The sequence below is a fragment of the Opisthorchis viverrini genome (assembly GCF_000715545.1).
Source record: "Opisthorchis viverrini unplaced genomic scaffold opera_v5_242, whole genome shotgun sequence".
NCBI lineage: Eukaryota > Metazoa > Platyhelminthes > Trematoda > Opisthorchiida > Opisthorchiidae > Opisthorchis > Opisthorchis viverrini.
The window spans coordinates 184,486-203,038 of record NW_008751898.1 but is presented as its reverse complement, the minus strand read 5'-3'; the positions used below and the strand labels follow the sequence as shown (position 1 = coordinate 203,038).

The following is an 18,553-nucleotide window of genomic DNA, read 5'->3' as shown; positions in this document are numbered from 1 at the left end:
AACTTCCTGCAGTGGTTAGGCGATCAAAATTTTTTATACTTTGGTTGAACAAACAGGGACAAATTCCATAGAAAGAGTTAATTCACAAGGAACAGTGATTCGACTGGTGAACATACAATCTCTCCATACCCAGTAAGCAAGCTAAATTAGAGACCCCTCTTTTAAAAGTTTTCCTGGGGACTTTTGGACCGTGTCAACAGGACATTTTTCGTATTGTGCAAGCCAAAGTGCGTGCCATTCTTCCCTTGATTACATACTCTTCTTTGTCGTGTACTCGCTAAAATTCACCATTTTCCACAACAGACTAAACTAAATTGAGTAAATTTTCACGTTCTTACAAATCTATGGGTTCAACTCATTTGAATAAACATGCGTACGAATCTAGCGAATATACACTCATTTGCAAACTAATTTGGCTTTTCGAAAGACTCACCTGGAACCCAGTTGAATCTCTCGTTTGTGATGTTCTCTGGCAACTGAATGTGCTGTACCAGGCCGCCTCATGTTTCAGTCGCTACGATATTCGAGGTATCGCGATACAGGTCTATATTTGTAATGAGTCTCTCGAAAAACCAAATGCGTTTGCAAATGAGTGTATATTCGCTGATTTGATGCAATTTGGTTTCAAGCGGAACACAAGGTTGACGGAAACACAGGGACTGCGCCTACCTGATGAGCCCCAAAAGGAACGAAAACGGTCGTGGGCTGTCGACTGATTTTCAGCAACCTTATAAGTAGTACATTACAAAGATATATGCGTACGAATCCTCTAAAAGCTTGACGGAGGTCACTCTGTGTCTACCGAAAACATCTCATCTAATTTGTAGCTTCTTATTGCAACAAGGAACTACTATGTCCTCGAGGATTCTCTTCATATGCTGAGTAGTTAAGAAAGCATGTTTTGATGAGGTCACTCAATGCGAGATGTTCACCTGTTTGTTACTGTGCCATCTGTCGAATTCAAATAGTCTGTTCCCTCCAGAATACGCATCACAGGGAAATTAGGTCACTAATGTTGGATGATTGGTAAAAACAGTGAATACTGGTGTATAGGAACCCATCTCAATTCATATTTATGGGGTAAATACGCGGCAGCTAAACTGTAGAGGGTATTTAGCCATCGCTTATTATAGGGTGAAAGGCATGGAAAACTTTGAGGTATCCATTATTATCCTACTGGTGAGAAGTCATAATAAAAACACAAGGTTACAACAAGAGTCAAGTGGAAGATACTAAGCAAAGGGAGGTCAGTTGTATGCAGCTGACAATCGGTATAACATGAAAACTTAATAAATGTCTTGTTTTTTGCAGTTAATAAACATGAATTGCGTTGATCGAATGCTAGTCTCTCAGGAATATGCAACTGGAGAGCGGCAGCGAGTCCACCTGCCAATGCTTCAGACGAACAGCTTGGAGCAGACCTTGATCGAGAGCCCGTCGGAAGCTAAGACGTCTTACCTTATGGTCCGGTAATCTTAATGTGACATATCCAGTGTTCCGGTCGAGAACATTCCGCATTACGGCTTCTCTGAAGCTGACCCATCGGTTGGGAGTTCCACCGTTTTGTAAACATGTCAGCGAGTCGCACGGAACCAGAACAGCATCAATTCTGTAGATGGCTGGGCAAGATTTTTGTCTGTACTTTCTTGGAGTGTGATAGCTGTTGAACGTAGATGAAGGAGAACTACATGTTTTAGCGAAACGAACATCAATTTGTATGGACCTAGTCAGTAGTTAAAACTAGATCTCTTGGACGATTTTCTTGTATGTCGTGATCATTTTTAGAAATTTTTATACACACCAATCCTTCTGTAGGGTGATTCTGACCTTTTAATAATGTCCAGGTTGCTAACAAGGCAACGAGAACTTTACCTGTCAGCCAGAATTTGACGTAGAACCCTCGCTGAGAATAGGTCCTTCTCAAAAGATCACTTTGGTTATTTATTCTCAGGGGGGATTGCAGTATTTTGAGTTCGTAAACAATAGTTGCCACTAGTGTTTGTTTAAGGATCCAGACTTGATCTACAGTGCCCGATGGTCACGCTTTATCGCATTATTCTAGTGGCGTGAACAGTATGACTGTTTTTCGATCCATCACCAGAATTCATCTAAACTTGATGTCACAACACACATTTTCTATCAGACGGACAAACAATCAACCAAAGGAGGAATGTGTTTTCATCGCCATCAGCTAAAATGGTCGTTGGCTTGTTTGCTGAGATGGGCAATTTGAATGCAAACACTTCATCACCAATCGAGGTAACATCATCAGTGCGTTATTGAGGAGCGTAGTGGTGCGTCGCGGTGGGTTAGTGATCTACCAAAATTTTCCTCCATATTAGTATATAGTATAGTGGTTGTAGCTGTGAGAGTTTCATTTGCCGGTGATTTCGGGAGGTGGGGTAAATAGCTACGCATTGAAGGCGGTAGCTGATATGATTGATGCGCAAATACAGTGATGTCCATAGAATTTTCATCGGAAGGATCAGGAAGGGAGCGGTGGATTGAAGGCAACAGTTCGGATGCTTGAATGTCACTGAGTGAGTGACTGGACTATGTCTGACAATTACTCTAGACTTGATTTGTCCTGTCTCGGAGTCCCCACCCAGGGAGACGGCAATGGCCAGAGCAGCTAATTTGGTTGGTGATGGACTTCATACTTCGTTGCCAAATCATTGTTTTACTCTAAACAGGACATCGTGACGAGGTGGAAAATTCAACATCACACGCAGTGTGATGCAAGATGAAAATTCAAAGGGAAAATTCACATTTTTAGGCAAAAATAGTCACTTGTCATTTGACGCTCGAATGGCCAGGAAGCCATCTTAGATATTTTTACTGACCTTCTGTAGCTGCATATATTAGTCTCCCTGATAGAACGGCGGTTTTCTCAAGCCATGCCAACGCAGGAACATAGCTTGATGTGACCACGCGCGCATGTCATTCGCCTTAATGGTAAATATTGTATCATGTAGTCATCTGCAATCCGCATTACAATGTGGTTGTGGATGGTGTCCAATGTGCTCATATCAGTAACAAAACCTCCATGACGTGAGCGCCAGTCACAGCAGAGTAGCAGACAAAGCGGCAGCTACTCGCCATTCAGTCTCACTGTTTTCACTTCTTCTATCAATAAGAAGCGAATCCCGTTTGGTGGTTTCAATTGGCGGGGCGGACAAACTGCTCCCTCGAATGTGCCAACGATCGCTGAAGCTGTCAAAGAAAGGCGTTCGAGTCTACTCCCCCGAGCAAATGTTTGCTTCGGGCCTTTCCTCCATGAATCTCTTACGTAGAATAAGGCACTGTTTAAAACATCGTGAATTTACTAACTCCGTGCTAGAGCTTCAAATCTAGAGCAGGTTTCCTGGATTAATGATCGTAATCATCCGATTGCTATCCTACGGGGCAATATTCACTAGTAACAATGGTGAAAAAGCTTCTTCATAAAACAAGACGAAATTTTTCTGAAGAATCCAAGCTGTTCCAATTGTGAGTATGAGCAATTTGACCGAATGCTCGGCTTCTGTCGGATAAACTTGAACGTTGTAACGGTATTGGTACTGATAGACTGCATTAAAATACGTATGCAAACACCCGCCGTATTTTGGCGCACGTTAGCTTATTAAAACCAACGAAGAGGCTGACGCCTAAGCGACACGACCGGTAGTTTTCTGCGACCTGAAGATTTCCCACTACGCAAACTACATCGTGTATGACGTACCCAGAAACAAACCTCTAGGGAGCACCAAATCACAAAGGCAGGTGCATCGAAATAGCCAGACAGTTTTTCATTCAAATTCAATGGAAGATCATTTTGTCGTGAGTTCAATATCAAGAAAGGAAAGTCATATCCTGTCCTATCCACTTTACAAAAAAGTCTAGTGTAGACCAATCAACGACTTCCTAGCTAACGAAAGCCTGCATTTCGGGATCATACTAAGTCCCACGTTAATACCCGCAGTGTACTGCTTACGTATGTTTTATGATATTGATTCAGCTGATAGGAAGTGGTACACATGGTATGGCCGCCTTGAAAACATTGGTATGTGAAAATGGGGTGTTGGGCACGAAATCGAACCTTAAGTTGTCTGCTGTGATTCTGTTGAATGAGTTTGAACAGTAATATCTCTTGAAGCTCTCATTTGCCGTTCATGTGGTAAGAGCGATCAGCGATCTACACAGGAATCAGGCGCAATAATAAAGTCGTATTCTTTTTATTTACGGAAGTATTTTGCAGCTCACTCTGCTTACAGTCAGCGCAGGGAACACTCAATTTAATACTAGCACTGACCAACTCTACCGCCAACTGCAATAGCTTTCAACTCATGGCGAATATTTTAAAAATAGCAGAACCCAAATGTACTAAGCACACGTGGAGGTGACTTTAAACGAGCGCACCCTTCGCTTACTGCACGGTCGCTGTGACTGTCTTGGAAGACAGATTAACCAGGATGAAAGGATCGCTGCTCGTCATAATTATATAAATTGCTGCCGTCGAAGCCCTCTCACAATCAGACATTATACTCCGCTCATCTATCCAGAAAACTTCAGAAAAGCTTGATGTAAAATCTTGCTGCAAGCTTTTTGCTCTGTAAACTTTCCATTCTGCAACACAATCCTTTCAGGACGAGGTACAGATGCGGGATATCGGATTTTCAGTTGAACATTTGCTTGTGAGATGGGAACGAAATCCACTGGTTCAGTCTTAAGTTAGTACCGCAAAAGACCACTGCTGACTAAAAGGGACATTTCACTGTATGGTTGCTCAGACTCTCGACATCCTAGTAATGAGGGTGCACATAATGTGTGGAACTGATTTCTAAATCAAATCTACCTTGATCAGCTCATATGACTAAACGGAACTAAATCAACTGTGACTCACTAGAACACTCGTGAATAAAACATTCCCTTGAAGGGATTAAGTAGTAATCTTCCGACTTCAAGATCTCAACTAGTAAATAAAAAACAAAGCCGTTCGGCAGTTATCAAATATTTCACTTCAGAGGGACGCCTAGGATTATGAGACTTCTTTGGTTCAACGCCATCCATCGAGTCCGGGAGACGATCTCCAGAAAGTGATCCACGTCATCCTTCCATGCGTTGAGGCTCACGTTGATGTGTTGTTAGAAACGAATAAACTCCAGCAGGTTTTCTCAGTTCTCCAAGCAGAGCGCATGTGTGTGGGTGCATCGGCTCTCTTGCAGGTAAGCTAAATCATCACACCTTACTCACCCGTGATAAATAACTGAAATAGCGGGTAGGTGTTATCGGTTTTAACAAGGGACGCCTTTTTTGGCTGTGACTGGATAGAAAGAATTAGGGGTTACGTTCCTCTGGTATTTCCTCTACTGTATCTTTGAGACTCAGTGTTGAGTGAATGTAGTCCGAGATACAATATATATTTTACCACTTGGTTCACAGTGAAACTCACCCATCAGACTTGGTTGTGTGCTTTTGCGCACATCTCATATTTGTTGCTATGGCTTCGGTGTACTTCAAAGGCTTTCCACTGTTTCGATCGACCACGTGATATTTCGTTCCATTTTCTTTTGTGACGTACCGATAATCTTGGTTTTCCGGAGCGGAACAGGGTTCCGAATGCGCGTGCATGCTGAAGTCAACCACTTTGATCACTTCATCGGGGTGTGATTGGGCATGCTTTCTCACGAATGGATTGCATATAATAACGTATCCACTGTCACAAACTGAATCGTTTGCTGTAAATCGAACAAAATAGTGGTCTTAGATGAAGGAGAACTCAAAGCCACCGAATGTGAATGACACTTGCTTTGTGATGTCAAATTAGACAAAATATTGTATTGCGAAGGAGAAATAAAGCACAGCTTGTGCACTGACGATGACAACGAACAGACTTGGACGGAAAGCTTGCACTATGCTTGGAACGGTTTGACCTTGTCTGTGTTTAGCCTAGTGACGAAATACATTTCAAGGTGCTCGGAGTACCCCAGAGACCAAGGGAGTGATTCTGCATTTAGTCTTAGATTCCGCGGACATTCGAGCTCTCCTCAGGCCTCTCATCTGCTCATATATCTTCTGGTTACCACTGTTAGTAGTCTGGAGAAATAGTGTAACGTGATCCCGATTTGTATCCTCAGTCCACGGTAACGATCGGGTAAGATTAGGAATCGCTTCATTCAAGTCACTGTTATTTTTCGAGTGCAAATACTAAAACTGTGTCCATTTGGTCGCTGTTTTACTTTTAAATTAATGCAGTACTGGTATCCAGAAGATTTGGTACTTGATCGACTTCACGACTTCAGAAACAGTGACAAAATTCCAAAAATATACTATGCGATTCATAAGAATCCGTCGACTCTGTTTTCGTTCGGTCTTGTTTGATTTTGCCATTTGAAAGGACAGAGTCAATTCAAGCAGTACCAATGTTAACTTCACTCCTACTCTGTTTATCTCTGCAGATGGCAGCGGCGATGACAACAAAACAGAACCTATATTGTTCGTGTTAGGGATGTTGAGAGGTCATCCTGTGGTCGGAGACTTAGATGTAGTTTGATAGCACAAATCAGTGTAACGATAACACTTCAACTAAGTTCGAGGCTAATCCAACCACTGGCTTTGTTAGTTATTTTAAGAATCTTGACTAATTGTATAATTTCTCTGATAGGAAGACAAGCTTTGGCCTCACAGTATTTTGTATAATTTCTCTGATAGGAAGACAAGCTCTGGCCTCACAGTTGGGTTTTAATCTCTGGATACGATCGGTTTACGCAAGAAGATTCACCGGTTCTACGGTTGGTTTCTTGGTAGCCACAAGTGGAAAAGAAAACCCAATACATTGGTTCCTTCGATATAGCAAAAAAACAATTTATGCGCAAGCTATACGAACAGTTTCGGCAAAAAAGTCTGTAAAATTGGGATTTTGATGTCTTCACGACACAATTGTCATTTTTTGCTTTTCAGTCAAAAATCGGAGGACCACTTTGAGGAAGGTGTATCTTTTCCCATTGCATTCCCAGTGCATTAGTGAAGTAGAGGCCTACTGCGTGTCTGAAAATAAAATTGACAAGATCCAATCGGCGAATAAATGGGCTGACCAGCTGGCTATTTTTATGAACCCAGACAAGCATGATTGGCTAGATTATTTTTTTTCGTAACTAGTCATTTGTATTCTGGCATGCAATATCTGCTTACAACGAGGCATCACTGTTGAATAATGATGTCGTGAGTGATGATGATGATGTTCAATATACTTATCACTCTGTGAGCTGGGACAGAGAATGCTTGGTAAGTTCGGGTGCGTCTTTGTGACACGACACTGTCATCACGACCACGAAAGATCATCCAAGGTCCTGTAAGAGGTATTTCCCCAACAATGATTGTCATACTTTGTACAATTCCCCACCTTTAGCAATGCATCTACATGGCACCATTCCTTTAAAGACTTGTCTTTCAGATGCTTCACGATATTGGAGCCACTCTACTTTATGTACTTCTGGATTCAGTCTTCTATCCGCTTCCCTCTGGGTGTTTTCGCTCGTCTAACGGTTTAACAAAATACACTAGTTAGGATCAAGAGGCTAGTAAGAATAGTCATCTCCCACAAATTTATGGTGGCGTAGCGGCCAAGAAAGAACGCAGGCCGTTTTGCTTCTCTAATACAAGCTTTTAGTTTGATTTCACATATAATAAATTTGGTAAGCTGTGTTTGAATAAGTGGACAAAGATAATGTCTTTATGAGGCTGATGGATATAGTCAACAATCAAAGGCCAGTTTTTGGTAGCCTTGATATGCTCAGATTGATCCCTTATGCTGAATTAATTCAGATCTGTAGAAATGCACTTCAGCTCATTGATCAAGAATTTCTGAGAGATTCGCAAAATTCTGAACTTAAGTAGTCTTCAAAATACCCATAATCAAGTTACAGATTTGTAGGTAAAATCTGGTACTTGCGTCCCTCTTGAATGTTCTTCCTCAAAAGTACAGATCTCCATAAATATATCCCTCGCAGGAAAAGCACCGCTAATCTTTTTTTAGGCATGCCAGTGCTAGCCTTGCCATGTGACTTGTTGGTCGCTTGCCTCTTACTATTTTTACTTAATTCCATTAGACCTTGTGTACATTGCTAGCAAAGTAGATTCAGAGTACTGATCATGTGTGCGGTACTCATACCAGTCAGTCACCTGGTGTTCAGTAACATGATAAAGGCACATTTTTTTGCTCAAATGTTCATGAAACACTCATAAACGTAGCATTTCCATGGTGCTGTAAAATCGTTTAGAACATCTCAAAAATGATTAGTGACCTTTTTAGAATGCTGATACTATAATCATCTTTTGTTTAACAATGTTACAATATGACTAAGGGATTTTGTGCTTCCAAAATTATACATTATGGCGCATCTGTCTCAAAAGTCTGCATAAGTCACGTTTCCATCTGTGAATTACAGTTCATTGACTACTTTGAGACTTCATGAAGCACTTAATGAGTAATACGCGTTTTATAAATATGATGCAGTGTAAAAGGATATCACATTAACCTAACATACCAAACAATAGAGTAGACATGCCCCTTCCAGACTCTTTTTTAAGAGATTGGTTTAGTAAGCATGACGCTGGTAGGATATAGTTCAGGAACACTTAAATTTTTACCGTATTCCTATGCAAATCAACCTATCTGGATCAGTATTAAAACTTACTTGTCGTCAGCCCACTATGACTGGCTACTTTTCTTGAAGGTACGAATATCTCACCAACAGGCCAAGAAAAGCTTGTGCTCTCAGCAGGTTGAAGACTTTTGGTTGAAATACTGCGGTCTATAGAGGCGCCATTTGTCTGCCTTTCGTTTATTATATCCCTTATGGATGTTGTCACATGAACTGAGGGTTTGTATTTGAGATCGTCTGGTCCGTTCTGTTGAGAAAGTTCATTCACCAAAGTAGTGACGCTGCTCACCGAGGAAGAAAGTTCATGCTTTGGATGATGAATGTGATAGGCCGATTCCGAATCCAAGCAGCCTACCCAGTGTTGTTGTTGTTGCCCACCTAGAAGGCGCAATCGAGAAAATGTCGATAGTGAGCCAGATGCAATCAACCCGTAGACTTCTCTTACAAGGCTAGTGCTACTGCCCGTAGGTGAGTTTCACAAACATACGAACTGGCCTAAAAATTTTGGTTGAATGAACTTTCCGAAATTCATGCAAAGACTAGTATGAATACATAAAAGCTAGCCTTTGCATAAGAGTGAATTCACTTTGTAGCATGCTAAACAATTAAGGCGAAAAACGAATGTTCTTGAGCGTTTAGTGAATGTGAATTGAAATTAAGACAACCAACGACATCAGTCCCAAGAACCTCTGATTGGTTGATCCTGGGCACAGGTTAACTGGGAGGCTTGTGCATTCTGTCAGCCTCAGCCTCAACTTGTTAGGAGAAATAACATCAAGTCCAAATTAGAACAGCAGGATCAGACAACATAATGTCAAAATGCACTTAATGGTGTATCAATAGATCTCCTTCAGGGGAAGGTGCATTTTCAAATACGGGAACACACTATTTTCAAACGATCCGCTGCTTCTTCGTCCTAATTACTGGTAGTTTGTTCCATAGTTCTGCAATTATCTCACACCTATCAACCCCTTGAAAAGCGAGCCCGGTAATACTAATCTACTTGCACCTGAGATTCCCACAATCTGCAGCAGATTATCACCAATCGAAGGATTAGAAAGCTGTGCCTGTCCATTCGGGAACATCAATAAAAATCATGTATTTGAATGGTACGATAAGATCCAAAGTAATGTGTTTAATGCCTAGCCTTTATAATTGCTGAAGTTTGCAGTATAACCACAAAAACCCAATGTTAATTGTATTCGTTCTTTCCACCAAGGATCTCTGGTAGTTCATCTTCATCCACACCAGTGAGGTGAAGTTTACATGTGATCCTAATTTAGCTAGAATACATACACAAGCAATAGGGAATACCAACGAATGCATTGGGATAACCTTAAGGTGAACAACTCATTCGAAATTTTGTGACAATTCAGGGAGGTTCCGGATGTTCCATCCTACTACAAACGAAAATAAATTCCATTTCGATAAGGAAATATGCAGTGGACGATGATCCCTTTTTTAAATAACCCTCGATTTGCATACGGTCTACATATTTTAATAATGGATGTGAAGTGGTTAGCAAACTACTGAAAATGTATTCTTACGTTTATGGCTGTCTACGTGAATATCGGTATTTTGTAGGCAATGCGCCAAAAAGTATTTTCAAAAAGGCGTTGGTCATGTGCAGCTCAGGTAATCCATACTAAAGCCCAGACACTCTCTCAAGATGTTTGCCTTTTATGGAGATCAAGGATCTTAGCTGGACCTCGGAATGAATCCCCCAGAGAATTCTGATAGCAAATTTGAGCAATGGGCTATATTTCATAGAGAATCTGGTTCAATCATTTGTAAATTTGTGCAAATGTGAACAAACCACAAATGAACAAGGCTGGTCAGTGGATTAATAGTCCTGTACTAGCATTTGACGGAAAAACAGAGCAGTTTTCAATTGCACTAATCTAAGCCGTACATCAAACCTACTTAGCAAACAAGAATATCAAAGAAGGATATCGCGTCGTCAACTGAAGGAGGGAAATCGGCTAATATACCAGTGACCAACCTGGGGACTAGTTATGTCCAAACTGCACTCATTGGTCAGTATTATGTGGGCCTATTGAAGTCCTGCACGGATGTGTCGCCCTAGTCGGTGATATTAAATTTATGTCCAGCAAACCGCTTTTACCTATCTGATAATTACCGAGTCGTCACCACCAATAAGATAAAGACGTCAAGTAAACGGGGCGCAAACTAAGTGGAAGAGGGCAACGCTTGCTACGCGTATGGGATTCTATATAGCCCAAACAAGCACGCTTGGTGGACACATCTAATTGGTTGTTATGTACAATTTTCGAGTCGACACACTGTCTCTTTAAACCCAGAGATATTTCCTTGTCAGAATGTTCCGCTCTATTTTGGGACCATAGTTATTAGCTTCTATGGAGTAAGCTGTTGAATGTGTATCGTTTTAAATGTTATTAGAGGCGAGACGCACAAGTCTAACATAAAGAGCAGGTTTTTGTTGAAATTCTGTTCAGTAATTTTCGTTCGGAAATAAGTTAGCAGTGCATGAGCGACTTTACAGATTTTGGATAGCATTTCATCATCAAACACTTTTAACCAATCTAAAGTATGTTAGAGATGCTCACCTTCGGTTATAATGTTTTGTTGCCGAGCCATCCGTTCTTCGGCATTCAAAGGTTTCTCATGTCTCACACTGTGCATCTGCTTCACCTGTTCGTTCATACTCCGTTCAGTAGAGAGTAACAAAGAAGTGCCTGTCTCATTTTTCCCTCGGTATTCACTTGGAATGATGTGAACCTTGACTGAATTTCTAAAATTCGACTTGTCGATCGTGTGATCAGCTTCCCATGGGCAACCTGGTGTGAGGTTAAAAAGCATAATGAATGCAAACCAAGTTCATAGTGAGGTCTGAAAATGAAAGTGCTTTAAGCTTCAGTTATACAGTGCAGGAATAACGTTAAGATTTCCCGCTTTTGGTTGGGTGAGTAAGCCAGCGACCAGCTCGTTTTCTTATCGGATAGCGATGGTGAAGCAAGGTCAAATTCAGTTGAATCCCCGCCAACAGAGGCCAGCATTTGAAACCGTCGGGAGTGAATTTTTAAGGAACTACCTCATTAGAGACGGATTCGTTTTGCTATTCGCGTGTTGGAAAAGTTGGACAAGCGGTTTATGACCGAAATGGCTGCGTACTGTTGTATCTTGGGTAAAGCACTACTTTAGAAAAACTGAATAAAAAGGACTGTCAGACCAGTCATTGCTCACACACCCATAGGATGGGACTAGCTTTCGCAGTACGGATGCCTGGAAAAACGTCATCTATCACCATATGCACCAAAATTTAATCCGACATACATAATACAGTGAAATTTGAACGAGCAGCTAGTCAGTCATATCAGCAAGTGCATCTGTCCGCATCTTAGACTGAGTTACATAAGCCGTTTCATTTCGTTAGTAGCGTTCCGTAAGTTTCTTAGGGAGAAGATGAATGTTCGCTGATGGCAGTGGAACACTACAAAGGCTATGTCGTCTTGAGTAATTATTTTTATAGCTATCATCCTTCTTGGGTGCAATGCTTCTAAGCTGAGGTTCCCAGCATGACTGGAAGTCTCATGAAAAATAAAGGCATTCTACTGTGAATTCTGGGATATTATGAGCGAAATTTTCGGAATGCTTTGTGTGGAATTTGTGGACTTCGCTTTATTCGTTACCAACTTCAACCCATACCTTCACGGTCTAGTTTACTTTTTTATACTCTAACCTGAATCGAGGAATTCACTCTGGGCAGATGCTTCGGGGTGCGGGCTTACACGCCGATTCACCGCTAGCTTAATATACACACATAATGCCACCTCGATTGATGAGGATTATAGTCTACCATCAAGTCATTCCTTTCAACCAACAAAACAACGGATACAGAATCCACTCTTAGGCCTTGTAGGAAAATCCTGTCACTTACGATGACACTTCCTCAGCTGTGTGGATTTAGCTGCATTCTTTGACTTACTTTAATTCACCAATATTAGGTTGGTGAGCTTCATGAACGTTGTCATCAAAATTTTAATAAAACTTTGAACAAATTTGCCACCCGCACATTCACTACGATGGCATGAGAAGTGATGGTGAAATTGTATAGATTCGATGTCTCCACATGGCTGGTTAGCGAACTGCCATTTATTTTAGAAACCTTATCTTGCTGTACTCTCTCATTTCCTTATATACAATCCACTGAATGTGTCGTGGCATACAACAGCGAATAGTTGGTTCACTTCTATCACTAAGCCGCACCCCCTCAAAATACATAATCTTTCTGATCTACCCGTAGTCAGAACTAACCAATAATTCTCGTGTCGCACTTGATGTATCGTGAACCATTACCCATGCCCAGGAGGCACAAAACGCTTCGGTGGCTACAATTTGAGTAGTACACAAAAGCCACAACCGATTAAGGCTACACTTGGATCGTAGGTTTGGAACTAGAATGGGAGCTGACCCAAGTGCACAAGTTTAAGTAAAAAAAGGTTCAGTCGGTGACTTCTAATTTTATTCAGCCTATGTGTGATTGCATTATCCTTTGAGTACGCAAAGAAATACTCACCTGTTGTCTTTTTTGCTTCAGAGGCTAACACACCCTGTCCCTTCACCGAATCAGCGGGGTAAAAACATGAAGACAGATCTCCATCCTGGATCTTTTTCATGCGATCATTCATACCGTGGGTGTCGGCTGTGGATGAGATTTGGTTGAACGAACCCGACTGCTTATCGACACGAATTCCCGCGGATGCAAACAAAAGCTGCTTCATCTCCTTTGTTTTGGGCACGATTTTGCACCGTGACAAATATTCCCAAATGATATCCCTTGGAGCACTGTACACCACTTCCCTGCAAGGTTGTAGATAAGAAATTGAGAATATCATAAAGAAGTCAATTACAGAAATGTGGCAATCGAGGGAACTCAATTCGAAATTTTTTATTACTTCTATCATTTTGTCGTCTATTCAATAACAATTTTAGTTTAGACCACCCACTAGTAAAATATAACTAATAGAAGTCTATTGGGTTAACTATTTGAAAATTTATTTGAGCCTTTCTTAGGCTCATAACATGAGTGTTAACAGCATACTTGAAGGATTTTCATGGTTTACTGTGGGAGAAAGTATTTGAGGACATGGGATCAATGCTTCGCCTCATTTAACCCCAGAAATGAAAGATAGATGCCAGACGGCACAGAAAGTCGGTAGGTCGTGGAAATAAAACATTGAAACCACTCCAGTATTTTCTGTTGTTTGTGGCAAAGTTAAATCAACCTCTCTGGTGAACTAAGCAAACATCGAAAGTTTGAACGCTATTCCAATTTAATGACTTGATTAAGACCCAAAGAGACAATGCCGCGACCAGAAAAGCCATTAAAGTGAGACGCCTAATAAGGTAGCTGCCAAATGCATGTTACATTGGTGAGTAGTGCTTTCTTCAGAAATCCTGGTTCTTGTGGGCCAAAGTAAATAAAAAACTGACCGAAACATAAGTTCAATGTCTGCCTGACTGAACGGGCCAGTTTCGTCATCTTTCAATACTGTCTGTACGATGAGTCCAGACTGTTCTTCAAAGAATTTTCTTATATTCATAAATTCCTGCAGGCAATAAAATAACGAACAAGGTGTAATAATTCCCTTGGTCAAAATAAAAATGAATGGCATGTTCCGCACACGGGAATTATTAACACATTCTCAATATAAGTAGTCGAACAGGACTCTTTTTGTCCTGTTAGGGCCCATCACTTAGACTTACACGAACCAGTCGCGCGGTGAGTTAGTTGCTTATATTTCATTACTGAACTGAGGGCTATCAAGTGGACGATCGACGATGCATGGTAGTTCAAATTCCAGACCTGTAGCTTGGTAATTAGCTGACTCTTCCTGGAGATACACTACTGACCGTTCATGGATAAAAAGCTCTTTGTAAGAGTCAGTCGGAACATCAAAAGCGGTTCACGCCGTCTCATAGTCCCTCTTTATCCCTGAACTATAAGCTAAATTTGGTTCTCGTTCAAACTCACGAATAAATGTAGCCAGTTTGTGTGTGTCCGACAATACTGATTTATTTTTTCAGCAAGCTAATATAATGTCAATTTTGACAAGACTGATGAGCACTTTCCAACAGACCACTAATGGTTTCAGCTCTTTCAAAATGATCTGATCTGATGTTTGAATTTCTATAGATCTTCCGCCAAACTAAAAAATGGAACATTATTTGCGCAGCAAAATCGGTGAAAAATACCAGCGTCAATAGATCCTTTTGTCTCGTGATGGCACCCTCCCCCTGTACCCTCGGTGGCAGAATTTATTGTTACCATAGCTACAAGCAGGAGTTCTGATGCAGCTTGTGCGTTTGAATATTGCTGGATTTCACAAGCAGATTGATAAGCACACTTTCCGTCATTTACATGAAGGTCTTAGTTAGCCCCAGTCACCAGAAACTCTAGTTTGATTCAGTCACAACCGTATACCTTGCATCACAACAGGAAATTAAAACGGCATATTGGATCGCACAGTAGTCTTAGTCCCATATATATATATATATATATATATATATATATATATATATATATATATATATATATATATATATATATATATATATATATATATATATATATATATATATATATATATATATATATATATATATATATATATATATATATATATATATATATATATATATATATATATATATATATATATATATATATATATATATATATATACCTGAAGTTTGTCCAGAAGGAACCATATTTCCCGCTTCTGACGAAGGACCGTATCGAGCTTTGGGTCTAGCCTGGACGAAGTGGTCGTTGCACCAGTTGACGTACTGCGGCTAATTCGGTCTGACAAAATCCACAGTAGGGTAGGTAAACACAAAATTTACCCAGCACAGAATTGCTTTCCTAACAGTTGTGAGAAAGAACAGCATGGTAAGCACGTGATTCACCTCTCTGAGTCTGTTTTGTGAGGATGACCGGAGGACCATTAGGCTCTTTGTTATGAGTCTTGGGAACACCAAGGACTTTATCATGTCAGCTCGGGTCGTATCTCAATGGCTATGTTGGCACTACAGTTCAAAACGTTTAGGTTTCCCAATGAACACCTTTGAACGATACTCGCACAAATAGCACCCTCATCTTTGAACTGCAAGTTGTCGAGATATTAAAATACATTATCTCGAATTTGATTCACCATCGATATGGTTTTAAAGTATCCAAGTTCAAAGAGAGTTCTTACCTTTAGGATGGCAATTTTAACTGGTTTTCGAAGGCCATTTGTACTTGACACCTAGATTCCACCTAGGCTATTCGACTGGTTGTGATTATAATCATTGAAAGTTAACACATTGACACCGAAAAACTGGGCATTAGCGGCTGATGATCAAATGAATTGGACTTAACAATTCGAAGATCTTTCGTTATTATTATCTAATTACTGACTTATCTGCAAACGCTTTGAACGAGGGTACATGTAAGATGGTGGACTCTTTGCACAATAATTTTTCTGTACTGAATGCTTATCGGCTAGACGCTTTCCATATTCACCAAAAATACTTACGATCAAATTTCTTCTTGGCTTGAACTCCGTCCCGCCCCGCGATAGAAGCGGGCGATAAACACAGACGAATCAGGCGAATCTGCTTCAAAACCTGACGCCATTCCACACTCGGGTCCGATTCCATCACATTAAAAACTTTCTCCACAAACGCCAGAAACGCGGACAACTCTTTCTTAGGGCTCTCCAGAGTTTTTGGTACTCGGCTGATTACCTGGTTGGTGAAATGGAAGTATAGGACAGTCACTTCAAGCGTGACGTTGTAACATAATTTGAGGATTTGTGGCAGACTAAGTAAAGGTATATGCTTTAACGTTATTAATAATATATGATCACTCTTGGCCACATTATTGCCTCACGTCTATCCACATTTGCATTGTGGTTGAGAATTGAAAAATTGGTCAGGTGACATCACCCTCGGTGTCAGTTTCTATGAGTCTAGGTTAAACCAGATTTTCCACAAGGAATGCATAACACATGAATCACTAAGTGGATGTGATTACATCATCAAATTTCTTGAATAACTCATTGACCGGGGCGGTACAGACAAGTAAAGGAATATGAAGAAGTGGGATTCAAGAGGACTATTCTGGTGGGATAGTAACCCATTTGTTAGTGGAGCGTGATTTTACTGCAAACAGAACCTCAGCTGACAATGACGTAGTCCATTTTTGTGGATTATATCTAGCAGCTGGTCAGGCGGCTTTTGGCTTGTTCGCTGAGCTGAGCAGACAGATCAACCGCCAACTGATCAATCACGAGTGAACGCACCCGAGCTACCAGTGTAACGGTGAAACTACTGATGGGGAGGCATGCGAGTGGTATGTTCTCTCGTGAGCCCGCTTTGCGTCTCTTAAAAAATGATATCTATTGCGGACTTTGTGGAGTCGCTTTGTAGCATTCGCTTGGATTTGAGCAACAGTCAATTAATATCTAGGACATTTCAGGAAGGCACGTTCAAAGAGAGTATGGTTATTCAGTCTTTATAGACAAGATGCATATGAGAGTTTTGCTTCCCTGTCCAAATGTAACTGTCTGTAACTGACGTTTTCTAATAAGCAACTCAGCAGCAAAGGCTTTCTTCCTTTCGCCAGTATTTTGGTGTATTTTCTATCATGCCTGTAACGTAAGCAAATGGTCTTGTTCTCCTCCAAGAACGTGTAGGTGTTTGTTTGTGGCAAGAGTTTTCACACAAGCGTCCGGTTTTAACGTAGTAATGAACGAACACTTGTATCAAATTATTAGTAAAACCTCTTGGTTTGTTTTGCTACACATCAGTAACAGTCCTCAGGGGAATGTTCAAAATCTTCCCAGAAAAGCTACTCGAGTTTCATCCTTATTCACACAAGCGATACTGAATGCTTATCGGCTAGACGCTTTCCATATTCACCAAAAATACTTACGATCAAATTTCTTCTTGGCTTGAACTCCGTCCCGCCCCGCGATAGAAGCGGGCGATAAACACAGACGAATCAGGCGAATCTGCTTCAAAACCTGACGCCATTCCACACTCGGGTCCGATTCCATCACATTAAAAACTTTCTCCACAAACGCCAGAAAAGCGGACAACTCTTTCTTAGGGCTCTTCAGAGTTTTTGGCACTCGGCTGATTACCTGGTTGGTGAAATGGAAGTATAGGACAGTCACTTCAAGCGTGACGTTGTAACATAATTTGAGGATTTGTGGCAGACTAAGTAAAGGTATATGCTTTAACGTTATTAATAATATATGATCACTCTTGGCCACATTATTGCCTCACGTCTATCCACATTTGCATTGTGGTTGAGAATTGAAAAATTGGTCAGGTGACATCACCCTCGGTGTCAGTTTCTCTGAGTCTAGGTTAAACCAGATTTTCCACAAGGAATGCATAACACATGAATCACTAAGTGGATGTGATTACATCATCAAATTTCTTGAATAACTCATTGACCGGGGCGGTACAGACAAGTAAAGGAATATGAAGAAGTGGGATTCAAGAGGACTATTCTGGTGGGATAGTAACCCATTTGTTAGTGGAGCGTGATTTTACTGCAAACAGAACCTCAGCTGACAATGACGTAGTCCATTTTTGTGGATTATATCTAGCAGCTGGTCAGGCGGCTTTTGGCTTGTTCGCTGAGCTGAGCAGACAGATCAACCGCCAACTGATCAATCACGAGTGAACGCACCCGAGCTACCAGTGTAACGGTGAAACTACTGATGGGGAGGCATGCGAGTGGTATGTTCTCTCGTGAGCCCGCTTTGCGTCTCTTAAAAAATGATATCTATTGCGGACTTTGTGGAGTCGCTTTGTAGCATTCGCTTGGATTTGAGCAACAGTCAATTAATATCCAGGACATTTCAGGAAGG

General features: G+C 40.9%; 2 protein-coding genes across 2 annotated transcripts in view; one reads left to right on the top strand and one right to left on the bottom strand.

Annotated features, from left to right (window-relative positions):
- Positions 1-13,722, top strand: part of T265_08853 (hypothetical protein) — a gene marked incomplete at both ends in the record, with an annotated part of 23,168 nt that extends 9,446 nt beyond the window's left edge. The window contains one exon of the mRNA XM_009174770.1: positions 13,222-13,722. Within this exon, the coding sequence (XP_009173034.1) occupies positions 13,222-13,228 (7 nt within the window). The remainder of the gene's footprint in view (positions 1-13,221) is intronic.
- Positions 5,428-18,543, bottom strand: T265_08854 (hypothetical protein; the record flags this gene model as incomplete). The annotated part of the gene is made up of 11 exons (XM_009174771.1): positions 5,428-5,658; positions 8,704-9,020; positions 11,300-11,461; positions 13,315-13,484; positions 14,118-14,233; positions 15,371-15,489; positions 16,205-16,415; positions 17,248-17,320; positions 17,601-17,815; positions 18,382-18,443; positions 18,480-18,543. The coding sequence occupies 11 exons, from the start codon at positions 18,541-18,543 to the stop codon at positions 5,428-5,430; spliced, it is 1,740 nt and encodes a 579-aa protein (XP_009173035.1).
- Between the last annotated feature and the right edge of the window lie 10 nt (positions 18,544-18,553).